Genomic DNA, 14,202 nt, shown 5'->3' on the forward strand with positions numbered 1-14,202 from the left:
TCAGCTGTAGGAGTTCTTTGGTGGAGTTTTTGGGGTCGCTTATGTACACTATCATATCATCTGCAAATAACGAAAGTTTAACTTCTTCCTTTCCAATTCGAATCCCCTTGATTCCATTATGTTGTCTTATTGCTATTGCTAGAACTTCAAGCACTATATTGAAGAGGTATGGGGAGAGTGGACAGCCTTGTCGTGTTCCTGAGTTAAGTGGGATGGCTTTGAGTTTCTCTCCGTTTAATTTGATGTTAGCTGTCGGCTTGCTGTATATAGCTTTTATTATATTTAGGTATGACCCTTGTATCCCTAATCTCTCCAAGACTTTTAACATAAATGGATGTTGAATTTTGTCAAATGCTTTTTCAGCATCTAATGAAATGATCATATGGTTTTTTTCTTTCAGTTTATTTATATGCTGGATTACATTGATAGATTTTCGTATGTTGAACCAGCCCTGCATCTCAGGAATGAAGCCTACTTGATCATAATGGATAATTTTTCGGATGTGTTCTTGGATTCGATTTGCCAGTATTTTGTTGAGGATTTTTGCGTCGATATTCATGAGTGAGATTGGCCTGTAGTTCTCTTTCCTGGTTGAGTCTTTGAGTGGTTTTGGTATCAGAGTAATTGTGGCTTCATAAAAGGAGTTTGGTAATGACCCTTCTGTTTCTATCTTGTGGAATACATTAAGGAGTATAGGTATTAGATCTTCTTGGAAGATCTGGTAGAATTCCGCATTGAAACCATCTGGTCCTGGGCTTTTTTTGGTAGGGAGGTTTTTGATAACCTCTTCTAATTCTTCGCGACTAACAGGTCTATTTAGATTGTTCACCAGGTCCTGATTTAACTTTGGTATATGATATTTACCTAAGAAGGTATCCATTTCCTTTACATTTTCCAATTTTGTGGCATATAGGCTTTTGTAGTAAGATCTAATGATTCTCTGAATTTCCTCTGTGTCTGTGGTTATGTCCCCCTTTTCATTTCTGATCTTATTAATTTGCAAATTCTCTCTCTGCCGTTTGATTAGCTTGGATAGTGGTTTGTCAATCTTGTTGATTTTCTCCAGGAACCAGCTTTTTGTTTCATTGATTTTTTGTATTGTTTTCTGTGTTTCTATTTTGTTGATTTCAGCCCTCATTTTGATTATTTCCAGTCTTCTACTCCTCCTAGGTGAGTCTGCTTCTTTTTTTTCTAGAGCTTTCAGGTGGGCTGTTAAGTCTCCAATGTGAGCTTTCTCTGTTTTCTTTAAGTGGGCACTTAGTGCTATGAACTTTCCTCTTAGGACTGCTTTCATAGTGTCCCATAAGTTTGAGTATGTTGTTTCTTTATTTTCATTGAATTCCAGGAAGACTTTAATTTCTTTCTTTATTTCTTCCTTAATCCAGCTATGGTTCAATAGTTGACTGTTCAGTTTCCATGACTTTGTATGCTTTCTGGGGGTAGCATTATTGTTGAATTCTAACTTTAATCCATGGTGATCTGATAAGACACAGGTGGTTACTAATATTTTTTTGTAACTGTGGATGTTTGCTTTGTTACCGACTATGTGGTCGATTTTCGAGAAGGTTCCATGAGCTGCAGAGAAGAAGGTATATTCTTTCCTATTTGGATGGAATGTTCTATAGATGTCTGTTAAGTCCATTTGATTCATTACCTCCACTAATTCTCTTATTTCTCTGTTAGGTTCCTGTCTGATTGACCTGTCCATTGGTGAGAGAGGAGTGTTGAAGTCTCCTACTATTAGTGTGTGCGGTTTGATGGCTGCCTTGAATTTTAGCAATGTTTCTTTTATGTACGTGGGTGCTTTTATATTAGGGGCATAGATGTTCAGGATTGAGACTTCATCCTGATGAACTGTTCCTGTTATGAGTATAAAATGCCCCTCTCCATCTCTTCTGATTGATTTAAGTTTAAAGTCAACTTTGTTAGAGATTAGTATGGCCACACCTGCCTGTTTCTTAGGTCCATTTGCTTGATAGGCCTTTTCCCAGCCCTTTACTCTGAGTAGGTGCCTGTCTTTGTGGTTGAGGTGTGTTTCTTGTAAACAGCAGAATGTTGGATCCTGTTTTCTTATCCAATCTCTTAGCCTGTGCCTTTTTATAGGTGAGTTGAGTCCATTGACATTAAGTGATATTAATGACCAGTGGTTGTTAACTCCAGTCATTTTTTTTTAGTCGTAGAGTTTGTGTGTTTCCCTTCTTTGTTTTGTGTTGGTGAAGGGTCTCTAGATGTCTGAGTTATTGTGGTCATTGTTGGACTCCTTGGTTAGTGATTTTCCTTCAATTACTTTCTGTAAGGCTGGATTTGTGGCTGCGTATTGTTTAAATTTGTTTTTATCCTGGAAAATTTTATTTTCTCCATTTATAGTGAATGAAAGCTTGGCTGGGTATAGTAATCTGGGCTTGCACCCATGGTCTCTCAGTTTCTGCAGTACATCTATCCAGGACCTTCTGGCTTTCATGGTTTCCATGGAGAAGTCAGGTGTAAGTCTGATAGGTTTACCTTTATAAGTAATTTGGCCTTTTTCCTTTGCAGCTCTTAATATTCTTTCCTTATTCTGTATGCTTTGTGTTTTGATAATTATATGGCGAGGGGATGTTTTTTTTTGATCCAGCCTATTCGGTGTTCTGTATGCTTCTTGCACCTTCATAGGAAAATCTTTCCTTAGGTTGGGAAAGTTTTCTTCTATAATTTTATTAAATAGATTTTCTGGACCATTGAGCTGCCCTTCTTCTCCTTCTTCTACTCCTATTATTCTTAGGTTTGGTCTTTTTATTGTGTCCCATATTTCCTGAATGTTTTGTGATGAGAGTTTGTTGGACTTGCTGTTTTCTTTGATCAGTGTGTTTATTTTCTCTATGGTATCTTCAGAATCCGAGAGTCTTTCTTCTATCTCTTGTATTCTGCTGGTTATGCTTGTTTCTTTAGTCTCTATTCGTTTACCTAGATTTTCCATGTCCAGACGGCCCTCTGTTTGTGTTTTCTTCTTTGCCTCCATTTCAGTTTTCAGGTCTTGAACTGTTTCCATTATCTGTTTGATTGTTTTTCCTTGGTTTTCTAGGGTATCATTCACTGATTTATTCAATTCTTCAAACTTTCTGTTATATTTCTCATCCATTTCTATAAGGGCGTTTTTTACATGCTGTTTAAGGGTGTCAATCACTTTCATGAAGTCAATCTTTTCTCCTTCCTCTTGATTAAGGGGTTCTTGTCCTCCCGTTGTGAGGTCGCTTGTTTCTGGTAGCTTCATGTTGCTTTTCAGCTTGTTGGGCGAATTCTTGCCTTGACGTCGGCCCATCTCTTCTTCCAAATGCTCCCTATGGATCTTCTTTTACCGGATTAGGTCTCCTTGCCTACCAAACGCTGTCTCTCCCCAATGTTGGCTCTCCCAATGCTGGGTCTCCTGGCGCCGAAAGATCAGGCCTCCGTGCTGGTTGGGCAGCTCGCAGACAAAGCGCCTACCCCGCTTGGTGCAGGCAGGCCACAGAAACAAAGGAACTGCTGCCCGCCCGGGAGCCCCGGATACTCGGACCCTGCGCCCAGATAGGCTGGGCTGGGCGATGCCACGCGCCTAAAGAGGGCAGTGGGGGCGAAGTGGGGAGGGCTCTGGACGGAAGCTGGGTGGGCCAGGAAGAAAGAGGCAGCACCCAGGGAGTAGAGGCCCTGCAGAGAGCCCAAGCAGGACAGGGGGCCAAGAAACCCCCGAGCTCCCCGTCCCAGGCTGGCGCCGTGGGCCAGAAACTCACCCCAATGCTGGGTCTCCTGGCGCCGAAAGATCAGGCCTCCGTGCTGGTTGGGCAGCTCGCAGACAAAGCGCCTACCCCGCTTGGTGCAGGCAGGCCACAGAAACAAAGGAACTGCTGCCCCCCGGGAGCCCCGGGTACTCGGACTCAGCGCCCAGATAGGCTGGGCTGGGCGATGCCACGCGCCAAAAGAGGGCAGTGGGGGCGAAGTGGGGAGGGCTCTGGACGGAAGCTGGGTGGGCCAGGAAGAAAGAGGCAGCACCCGGGGAGTAGAGGCCCTGCAGAGAGCCCAAGCAGGACAGGGGGCCAAGAAACCCCCGAGCTCCCCGTCCCAGGCTGGCGCCGTGGGCCAGAAACTCACCCCAATGCTGGGTCTCCTGGCGCCGAAAGATCAGGCCTCCGTGCTGGTTGGGCAGCTCGCAGACAAAGCGCCTACCCCGCTTGGTGCAGGCAGGCCACAGAAACAAAGGAACTGCTGCCCCCCGGGAGCCCCGGGTACTCGGACTCAGCGCCCAGATAGGCTGGGCTGGGCGATGCCACGCGCCAAAAGAGGGCAGTGGGGGCGAAGTGGGGAGGGCTCTGGACGGAAGCTGGGTGGGCCAGGAAGAAAGAGGCAGCACCCGGGGAGTAGAGGCCCTGCAGAGAGCCCAAGCAGGACAGGGGGCCAAGAAACCCCCGAGCTCCCCGTCCCAGGCTGGCGCCGTGGGCCAGAAACTCACCCCAATGCTGGGTCTCCTGGCGCCGAAAGATCAGGCCTCCGTGCTGGTTGGGCAGCTCGCAGACAAAGCGCCTACCCCGCTTGGTGCAGGCAGGCCACAGAAACAAAGGAACTGCTGCCCCCCCCCCCCCCCCCCCCCCCCCCGGGAGCCCCGAGTACTCGGACCCAGCGCCCAGATAGGCTGGGCTGGGCGATGCCACGCGCCAAAAGCAATCAGACTCTTCTTGATGTGAGCAGTTCCCGTCAATGTCTAGAGTTTGGAAATTAGTGTGAGGGGGCAGCACCATGTCCTGAGAAAAACCAGGACACAATCATGGCCTCTAACCTGATCTCATTGCCAGCTCTCTTCCCTGCTCCAACTTCAGCTTTGGGGTTCACAGGGTCTTACTCCTTGTTGTTTGAGTCCAGATGAGGCTGGTCTCTACCCAATTTATGGTTACTTTCTCTTCTCTTTATGTCCAGTCTGGAATGCAGACAAATTTCCTGTTGGTAGCTATGATTGCTACTGTTTGTCTCAGGAGTAACATGGGAGGCTGCCTAGAGTAAAACAGAATATCTGCTCTCCATTAGCCTTGAAGCTCAGGGACATTCTTCAGGTGTGTGGATTCAGCTTTTGTAGTGTCTACCATACACTGCACACAATGAAATCATGGAATCTACAGGACTCTATATGAGCCTACCATATACTACAGAGCTGACTTTACCACACAAGATGGAAGGCATGTAGGAAACTTTGTGCTCACAGTTGACACACTCACAGAGATCTAAGTACTTACCACATGGGTTTCCCTTGTGACCAGTGTGATGTGTATAGATATGTATTCACCACAGCTGGTCCTATAGTTCCTGATGGAGCAAGGAGAAGCCTAATCTCTCCCGCTTGTCAAGGATCAAATACATCTAGAGACATATGTGGAAGGAGAAGGAAGCCATGGAAGGTCTGCTGTGGGAGAACAGTGTTCCAGTGACAGTAAAGACACAGCCTGTGCTCCTCTTAGCCTTGCCCCTCCTAAGCCATCAGCATCACTGTGTCCTGTGATGGATGCAGAGCTTCATCCTACATGACTGCAGAATTGGAGCTGGTGTTCCAGATGGTGACCCTGTGTGGGACGAAACAGAACTGCTAACTGTGACCTGAACTAATGTTAGGCTTGATCACCATAGGATGCCATTGTCTACAGAGTTAGTCCACAATTATTCCTGAGCACCCACCCCTTGTGTCTGCCATGTATGGTGTCTTCTACTTTCAGCTTCCTTGACAGATAACATGCTGATCTTATCTTATGTAGGTGAGACTCAGGACTCACACAAAGTCAGATACCACCATCCATGCTCCTCAGGTCCCCATGCTATTGAGGCTGGTCTGTGCTGAAGATAGAATAATAGGTTCCTTTTCTTTCTTGAGGTCAGCTATTTCTTGGCAATAGAATGAGATGGGTATGGGCAGAGTCCAGGTGTAGACATGGACTGAGAGTCTATGTGTGTAAGTCCTGGCTGCAGCAGACTCTGTGTCTTGTGAAGTGTAAGGTCTGGGTTTCCTGGCCTTTCTTCCTCTTCCATATCTGTTATCAGGGCAGTGTGTGGGTATCTATAGTTGGGGTCACTCTTGGGGAGGATGCTCTGCATGATTGAGCTGGGACTTGCAGTCTCCAGCGGCCAATTAGGGAGCCTTTATCCTCTTTGGCATCTGGGACCAAACTAAATGGCCTCCAGAGGTATACCAGAGACACTGGACAATCTCTTTCTCATAACCACCCTCTCCTGGTGAGTTGGCAGGAAGCCTGGGATTCTGAGGAACCTGGGGAGACTCCATCAGGAGTTTGACAGATGACTCAGAGGGATCCTAGCCCAGTGTCCAACATTACAGCCGTTACCTGAGTGGGCCATCAGAGCCTCCTGACCACAGCATTTCCTCCTCTAAGTTCCTGGCTATACTGATATGAGGAAAGGAGGTAGGGAGTCCTGTATGGGGCTATTTAGCCTCCTCCTCCCACAACCAAGAGTCAGTCTTCTCCATCCATTGACCCTTTAGTACCATCAGGAGCCTGGGTAGATGGTCTCAGTTCTCTTTCTGTGCCTTTGTGGTTATTTTAATCTAACACAAATCCTACTTAAAGGATTAAGAATTCAAGCCAATATGTAACAATCCCAACCAAATGTATAGCTCTTCTCTTGGTGGGAGACCCTTTCTTCTCTGGGTGGTGAGGTCTGACTTCCACCCATGCCTTCACTCTGCAGTCTCCATCTGCTGTCTTTATGAGGATGAACCACAACACTCTCTCCTTCTGCACTGATAATATCCTTGACAGCTCATTGTGGGCAACAACTTGGTCAGTGCCTGGGTTTTATGCCTCCACTGAATTCCTCCATTATCTTATCTCACCACTCCCTGCCACTTTCTTGATTCCTTTCTATAAACAATTCCTCCTCTCCCTTCATTTTCATGTATGTGTGAGTGTGTTTATGTGTGGTTTTTTTTTTGTGTGTGTGCAATGTGCGCACACATTCCAAGTACTTTTATTAAGCTTGCTTACGGCCTATGTTTGGGTTGTGGTTATTTACTTGATTGAGGCCAACTTATCCATGGCTGAGACTGATACTCCTAACAGTATTTGAAAGTTATTAAGAGTCCTCAATAGGTCTCTCCTAATTCATGCCTTTTGTGTTCTAATTTTCTTAAACCTATTTATAATCTAGGCAACTGACAAAATCTCCACTCCATATTTTCAGGAGCAATTTGTAATCCCCATTTTGGCAATGCCTTCTTTACTTCTTTAAACATTCTTTCTAAAGTATCTATGTTTGAATCAGACAGCAAAATGCCATCAATGTAATGGTAAGTTATATATTTAGGAAATTATTTACATATTATTCCCAATGGCTTACTTACAGAGTATTGGCATAGGGTGGGGCTATTGAGCATGCCCTATGGAAGGATGGTCCACTGGTTGAGAATTATTGTAAGCAGGCAATGTGAAGGCAAATTTTTCTCTGTCCTTTTTTTTTGTAAAAGTATAGTGAAGAAACAATCTTTCAAATCAATAACTATAAGAGACCATCCTTTTGGTAAGAGAAGGCAGAGGAATTACAGGTTGTGGAGGGCCCATATGTCGAATTACCTTATTGACAGATCTTACATCTGTCACCATTCTTCATTTACCTGATTTTTTAAAACAATAAATTCCAGAGAATTCCAAGGGCTGATTGAGTCTTCAATATGGTAAGCATCTAGTTGCTCCTGTACTAGCTGTTTCTAAAGCCTGCAGTTCATCTTCTATTTACATCCACTGTTTAACCCATATTGGTTTCTTTGTTAACCATTTAAAGTTAGGGCTGTTGGTACCTCTAAAGGTTTAATAGTTGCTTTGTGTTCTTGTACAGCCTGAATGGCTGGTGACCTTTGTGTATAGTACCTTATAATATCCTTACCTAAATTATGAGTTTCTGGGACTGCAGGATGTTAATCTAGGTATTCCATTGCTGCAGCATGTCACGACCCCATAAATTTACTGCAATATTAGCCACATATGACCTCAGCTTTCCTCTCTGTCCTTCTGGCCCTATGAAGTCAACACATCTCATGCTTCATTTCACTTGAGATAGGGTTCCAATTCCTAATAATTGCACATCTGCCTCTTGAAGAGGACAATTTGGATGCCAAGATTCTAGAGTAATGATACTCATGAATACCCGTGTCAATCAAACCCACACTTACAATACCATTTATACATACTCCTAGTTTTGGTTTTTTGAACATTCAAAGAATTCTGCCAGAATATAGATTTTCTACTTCCTGATGGATTTTTAAAATTATCCTCCATGTTTATTTCATCATATAGAATAGTATACTTCTTTACAAAAGGCTCTAGATTTTTTTATTTTTCCTAGTGATATATGTTCTGCACAGTAACTGGGTATGACTGGACTGATTTTGACATGGGGTCCTGCAAGAGGTACCCCCAATGAAGTTTGTTGGTATCGGGTTGCCTTCTCTGTCTTTTTTCAATATGCATTCATTGGTGCAATGTTGGGCTTTGCCACACCTTCTACATATACCTGAATCCTGAGTCCTCCTGTTTTTACCATTCTGAGAGGAGATATTATTCCTAGGAATTTCTTGTCTACAATCCCTTCTCAGATGTCCTATTCTACCACAATTGAAACATTTGGCATTTTGATGTCTCCTTATTCCTTTGTAAATTGCTTCCTCTACCCAAGATTCAGTATTACAGTCAAATGTCTCAATGTTCATTGTATGCAGGATCCATTCATTCATTGGTGCTGATATTACCTTTAAAGCCCCAAGTTTCTGTTTGAATTCTAAGTTGGCATTTTCAAAAGCCATAGATTCAAGGAGCACCTGTCTAGCTTCTGTGTCTGCTATTCCTATTAGTACTGCCTTAGTTAAACTTTGTAAAAAGTCTCTGACCCTGTTTAATCCTGGTATTTGCTTTACTTTGTTTTCCTGGTTCTTTTTTTAAAATATTTATTTATTATGTATACAATATTCTGTCTGTGTGTATGTCTACAGGCCAGAAGAGGGCACCAGACCTCATTACAGAGGGTTGTGAGCCACCATGTGGTTGCTGGGAATTGAACTCAGAACCTTTGGAAGAGCAGGCAATGCTCTTAACCACTGAGCCATCTCTCCAGCCCCTGTTTTCCTGGTTCTTGAAACCTGTCTCAAGCATTTAAGACTGCTTTGTGGCATAGAGGCAATATTTGTTCACTGTAAAAAGCTTGAGTCTGTGGGTCAGCATAAGTGCCCTCACCAAGAATTTGATCTTGGGAAGTTTCAAGTCCTTTTGCTTTTCCCTGTTGTTCTAAAATTTTAGCCTCTTCCCTGAAATAACATTTAAACCTCAGTTGAGGCCTGTCATCCAGGATTACTGAAACTAAACTGAAGCCAGTCATGTGACATCTCCTTAATGCTAGAAGCCCATGTCTTCATCATCTCCATAACAAATGCAGAATGCAAGCCAGAAGTTATGACGGCTTGCTTTTTTTTTTTCTCATTCCTTTTTATCAATATCCATGTACCATCTTTGGATACTTTAGAACTTCATGCTTTGTCAGAGTAGATTACAGGATAGGAAGCTGAAACCCTGAGTACAACACCTCTGACAGCTAATAGTGATGTTGAATCCTGTCCTTGTACCTTCTTTTCCAGATCATCAGCTCCAATAATTTCCTGAATTGTTTCAAATCTTTTTACTAGTGCCTTTTGTAAAGCCTAAATCTCTTGTCCTGTATATATTTTTAGTGATTTCATTGAGGTCACTAGCCTCTGGTCCTCATTCTGTACATGTGAATCCAAGGTCTGACGTTTTTCCTTCAAAGATAACATCTCATCATTGGACGTTATTTGGATAGCATGCAGATTGCCAGAGATATACTCTATCTTGTAACATACCATAACTTTTAACAGATTTTGATTGTCAAATTCAACAGTATGAATTCTTTCAGTTAATTTCTCAGTATCCTTTTACATGGACTCAATTTTGCCTGTCAAATTAATGTTACCCTTTCCAATAGTATTAACTTTTTTCAGGTAACTTTTGATTTTCGATGGTATTAATCCTGTCAGCTAGCTGTTCATTATTAGTCTATAAAGACTGAATCATTTCTAAAAGTGCCTCATTCTTGGCTCTGTTATCAAATCATTTTCTTAAGGATAGAATATGAAGAAAAAAACTGAGTCCCAATATTCAATAAATAGATGTATCACAGAAACTATATAAACCTTGCAGAATACAATCTACAATATTAGCAAAAAAGTTACTGAAAGTTTCAATGGTAATGTTATCTGCAATTATATAACTTTTGAGTTTATTGATTTATTAATAAATAAAATATTTCCATGGTATAAGGTCTGGTATTTTTTTTAGGTATCATAATCTTTATTGTCCAGCAGGTGCTGTGTTTGCAGGGTCACAACTAGAGGCACAACTGGGTGCCACGAATAGTCCTGAGCCAATGTGGCTTTCTCGCCCTTGTACTGGTTAAATACTGAGAAATATGCTTTGCTTGACAAATTAAAAGCAATTAAATCAATTCTGTACTTGGAGCAAAATGCCCAGAACTCACGGGCAGGGAGGACCAACTGAAAGCTGTGCAAGTTAGCACGTTGCAGGGGACCACAGCAGAGAATGTGGTAGTGGGGAGGAGAGGCATGTGTGTGCTTAGGCAATTTCCAAGTCTCTGCATGTAGAGGTTCTACAAAAAACCACTTAGGTCGAAGCAAGCCAAGCAGGTGGAGGTGCAAGCCTTTTTAAGCTGTATATCATTCCCTTTATGTCGGTCCAACCAGTAGGTGTGGAGTCAGAATCCACTTGAGCGCCAAATGAAGAAGGGCACTTAAAAGAAATCCGACACTAGCTCAGAATTGAGTATAACAGAAGGTTATTTATTTAGGGGTAGATTCACAGATCACAATCCTCTGCTTGAATGGAAAGAGGCCTGATGCATGCTTTTCACTGAATATATATATATATATATATATATATATATATATATATATATATATTAAAAGCTATGCCTAAGTGGGCAGGTAACTTAAAGGCTACTGGTGGTAGAAATTCCTACAGCATATGAACATATAGAACAAATGTTCTTGTAGCATGATTAATCATCCTTTGGGTACATGCCCAAGAGTGGTATTGCTGGGTCCAGAGGTAGAATGATTCTCAGTTGTCTGAGAAACCACCATACTGATTTCCAGAGTGGTTGTACAAGTCAAACCCACTCCTGTACAAGTTCTATAAATGTAATTAGAGCTGCTGAGACTTGACAGTGCATTGGCAGAGCTATGTATGGATGACAACATCCCACATACTGACCCCAATCTGAATTTTACATTAATCTTCTTTTTCTATAATGTTCCAGGAGCCTTGGAGCAGATAATAGAGATTCCCATTTGGGACTGAGCACTCAGCAGTTGCTTATTCTTGGGTTGTTGACCAGCTATAAAGTCTCTGCAATAATCACTGTCCATTGTTCATGATGTGTCTGTCAAATTGCCTTCTAATGATTTAAGTTAATAGATTATAGGCAGATGATGATTGCTAAAGGGTAGGCGAAGTCATGGCCTCAAGTTGTACAGCCTATAGCAAGTTCTCACAGTCCCATAAATACCCCCCTACTCATTCCTCTATAGTAACTCCAATTAAACTCATCTGTTTGCCCCTTAAATGGGACAGAAAACTAGAGGTGGGAAGAGGTAGAATGTGAGTAAAAAGAAAGGGCAATGGTGTGATTATGATCAAAATGTGATATATGCACACATATGGATGTATAACTAATAATGTTCATGAGCTCCAATAAGATACATAAGAGAAAATGAACATTATACATCAACAATGCTGATGATTAAAGAAGAAAATCACCTGCATAACATGCTTAATGTTTTACCACAAAATCTCAGAAATGGACAAAACAGGAGAACTGCAGGATGCTCAGAAAAGGGAAACTGGGAAGAATAGCAAGCCTGCTTAGGTCTTCAGGGAAAGAATAACATGAGATCAGATACACAGGGTAGGGATGTGCACAGGTAAGGCACATGTGCAGAAGGCTATTGTAATGTGGAGTTGGCTAAGGCTTCGATCTTACTCATAGAATAAATTAACACCTTGATATTGTTTCAAGCTGCTGGAACAGGTTTTAATGATTCATTGAACAGTGAATCTACCTACAGCTTCATCTATACCCCTGGTTGAAGGTTGAAGGGATATGCTGGGGGTCAATTGCATTTAAGTTCTTCAGGATTCCAGCAGCACACTGTGATACCTCATGAGGAGGGCAGCTTCATGAGGAGAGGAAGGTAGAGGCTATTGTAAAACAGAGGAGGAAGTCTGCAGAGATTTGCTTTTAGCCCATCCACACACTAGATCAATATAAGGATAAGTAAACACACAACTTCTAAAAGTCACATTCTTGCATGCACAGAGGGAAGGTCTCACGCCACTGGCATTAAATTCAGAGATGAAACAAAAGGAAAGAGTTGTAGAGAAATGTGCAGTTATCTTCACTGGGAGATGTTGACAATGGTTCCCAAACAGCGTTCCCGCCATAGTGCTCTGCCCTATGTCAAATTAAAGGTATTCAGTATTCTTCCAACTATGGACCGTTTGGTGGCAAAGAATGTGCTTTATTCTGTAAATGTCTGCCTAATAATAAACATTCAAGAAAGACAAGTTAGATTGGAAACAGATGTGTGGGTTGGAGAATATATGGGTGGATGAATACATCAATAAAAAAGAAGTAAAAAACAAGAGGACAAAGAAAACAGGACAGGTAGATATAAATACAAGTAGATAGACTCCCAAGGATCCTTTTATTCTATGACCCTAGCATAGTCCCTGATGCTGACACCAGCCACTCTTCTTCACCAGACTGTGCCTCTGTCCCAGTCTCCTCAGGGCATCCTTTACATCCTTGTTGCGCAGACTGTAGATGAGGGGGTTGAGCATGGGGATCACCAGGGTGTAGATGATGGAGACCAAGTTGCCCTGCTCTGTGGAATCCATACTCCCTGGCTGTCCATATATAGCAAAACCAGTTCCATAAAGCAAGGATACAGCTGTCATGTGGGAGCCACAGGTAGAGAAGATCTTGTGCCTCCCTGACCCTGACTCCATCCTGAGGATGGTCACTGTGATGTAGCCATAAGAGATGATGATCACAAGAACAGCACAAAGAATGATGAATCCAGAGATACCAAGGATGACAAGTTCGTTGAGAGTTGTGTCTGCACAGGCAAGCTTAATTAGTGGGGGGATATCACAGAAGAAGGAATTGATGTGGTTGGAGCTGCAGAAGGGCAGCTGGAATGTGAGGCTGGTCTGGACAATGGCGTTTAGGCAGCCAACACCGAAGGTACCCAGAACCAGAGAAGCACAGGTTGTAGGGCTCATGTTCATAGAGTATCTTAAAGGACTACAGATGGCCATGAAACGGTCATAGGCCATCACAGCTAAGAGTACAGCTTCAATGGCACCCAACAAGGAGAAAAGAAAGAGCTGAGTGGCACATCCCTCAAAGCTGATGACCTTGGAAGAGGAAAAAATGTTGGCCAGAGCATTGGGCACAATAACAGAAGAGAGGCAGAGGTCGACAAAGGACAGGTTCTTGAGGAAGAAGTACATGGGGGAGTGCAGGCCGGTATCCAGGGTGATGACTGTGATCATGGTGAGGTTGCCCAGGACGGTCAGCATGTACAGAGGCAGGAAGACAGCAAAGAGCAGGGCCTGGGTCTCTGCACTTCCTCCGAATCCCACCAGCACAAACCCCTGCAAGGACACTGCCTGTAGACTTCCATTTCTGTGGATTGATTTGTCCATGAGTGTGGACAGCAGAAAAGAGAGTGGGGGAGGCAGAGAGAGGGAGCAGATCTCAGCAGTATAGCTGGATGTTCCACAGGCTGCAGGAACTTGTTGGTGACCTGCTCTCCCCAGTGCAACACTTCAGTAGCTGCTCTGATATCTTTTCAGATGAGCTGTTGTTACCTGTAAACGGACATTTTCTCAGGTATTTAATTCATGGGGTTGTGCTGAGCCCCCATCTTTGGAAGCCTGAGCTCAAATGCCTAGGATAAAATTGACTTCCATACTTAATGATTCCCAGAGTACAGACCTCCCAGAATCCCAAACCTGCCTCTGGTTCCTGTGCTCACACTCCCAAGAGACACCCCTGAGCAGTGCCATTGATGTAGCTGTCTCCCGAGTCCCATTAAATATTCCACAG

The 14,202-nt window shown here is 43.1% G+C and overlaps 1 protein-coding gene across 1 annotated transcript; it reads right to left on the reverse strand.

Moving 5' to 3' along the window:
- Positions 1–12,806: 12,806 nt before the first annotated feature.
- Positions 12,807–13,799, reverse strand: LOC121433395 (olfactory receptor 12-like). The gene has a single exon (XM_041631758.1). The coding sequence runs from the start codon at positions 13,797–13,799 to the stop codon at positions 12,807–12,809; it is 993 nt and encodes a 330-aa protein (XP_041487692.1).
- Positions 13,800–14,202: the final 403 nt, after the last annotated feature.

This window comes from Microtus oregoni, unplaced genomic scaffold, assembly GCF_018167655.1.
Source record: "Microtus oregoni isolate MIOR12 unplaced genomic scaffold, Mior012 000038F_ref0000394, whole genome shotgun sequence".
In the NCBI taxonomy this organism is placed as follows: domain Eukaryota; kingdom Metazoa; phylum Chordata; class Mammalia; order Rodentia; family Cricetidae; genus Microtus; species Microtus oregoni.

Bases quoted from the DNA above. Each gene is read 5' to 3' on its own strand.
- LOC121433395 (XM_041631758.1), bottom strand. From the start codon at position 13,799: ATGGACAAATCAATCCACAGAAATGGAAGTCTACAGGCAGTGTCCTTG.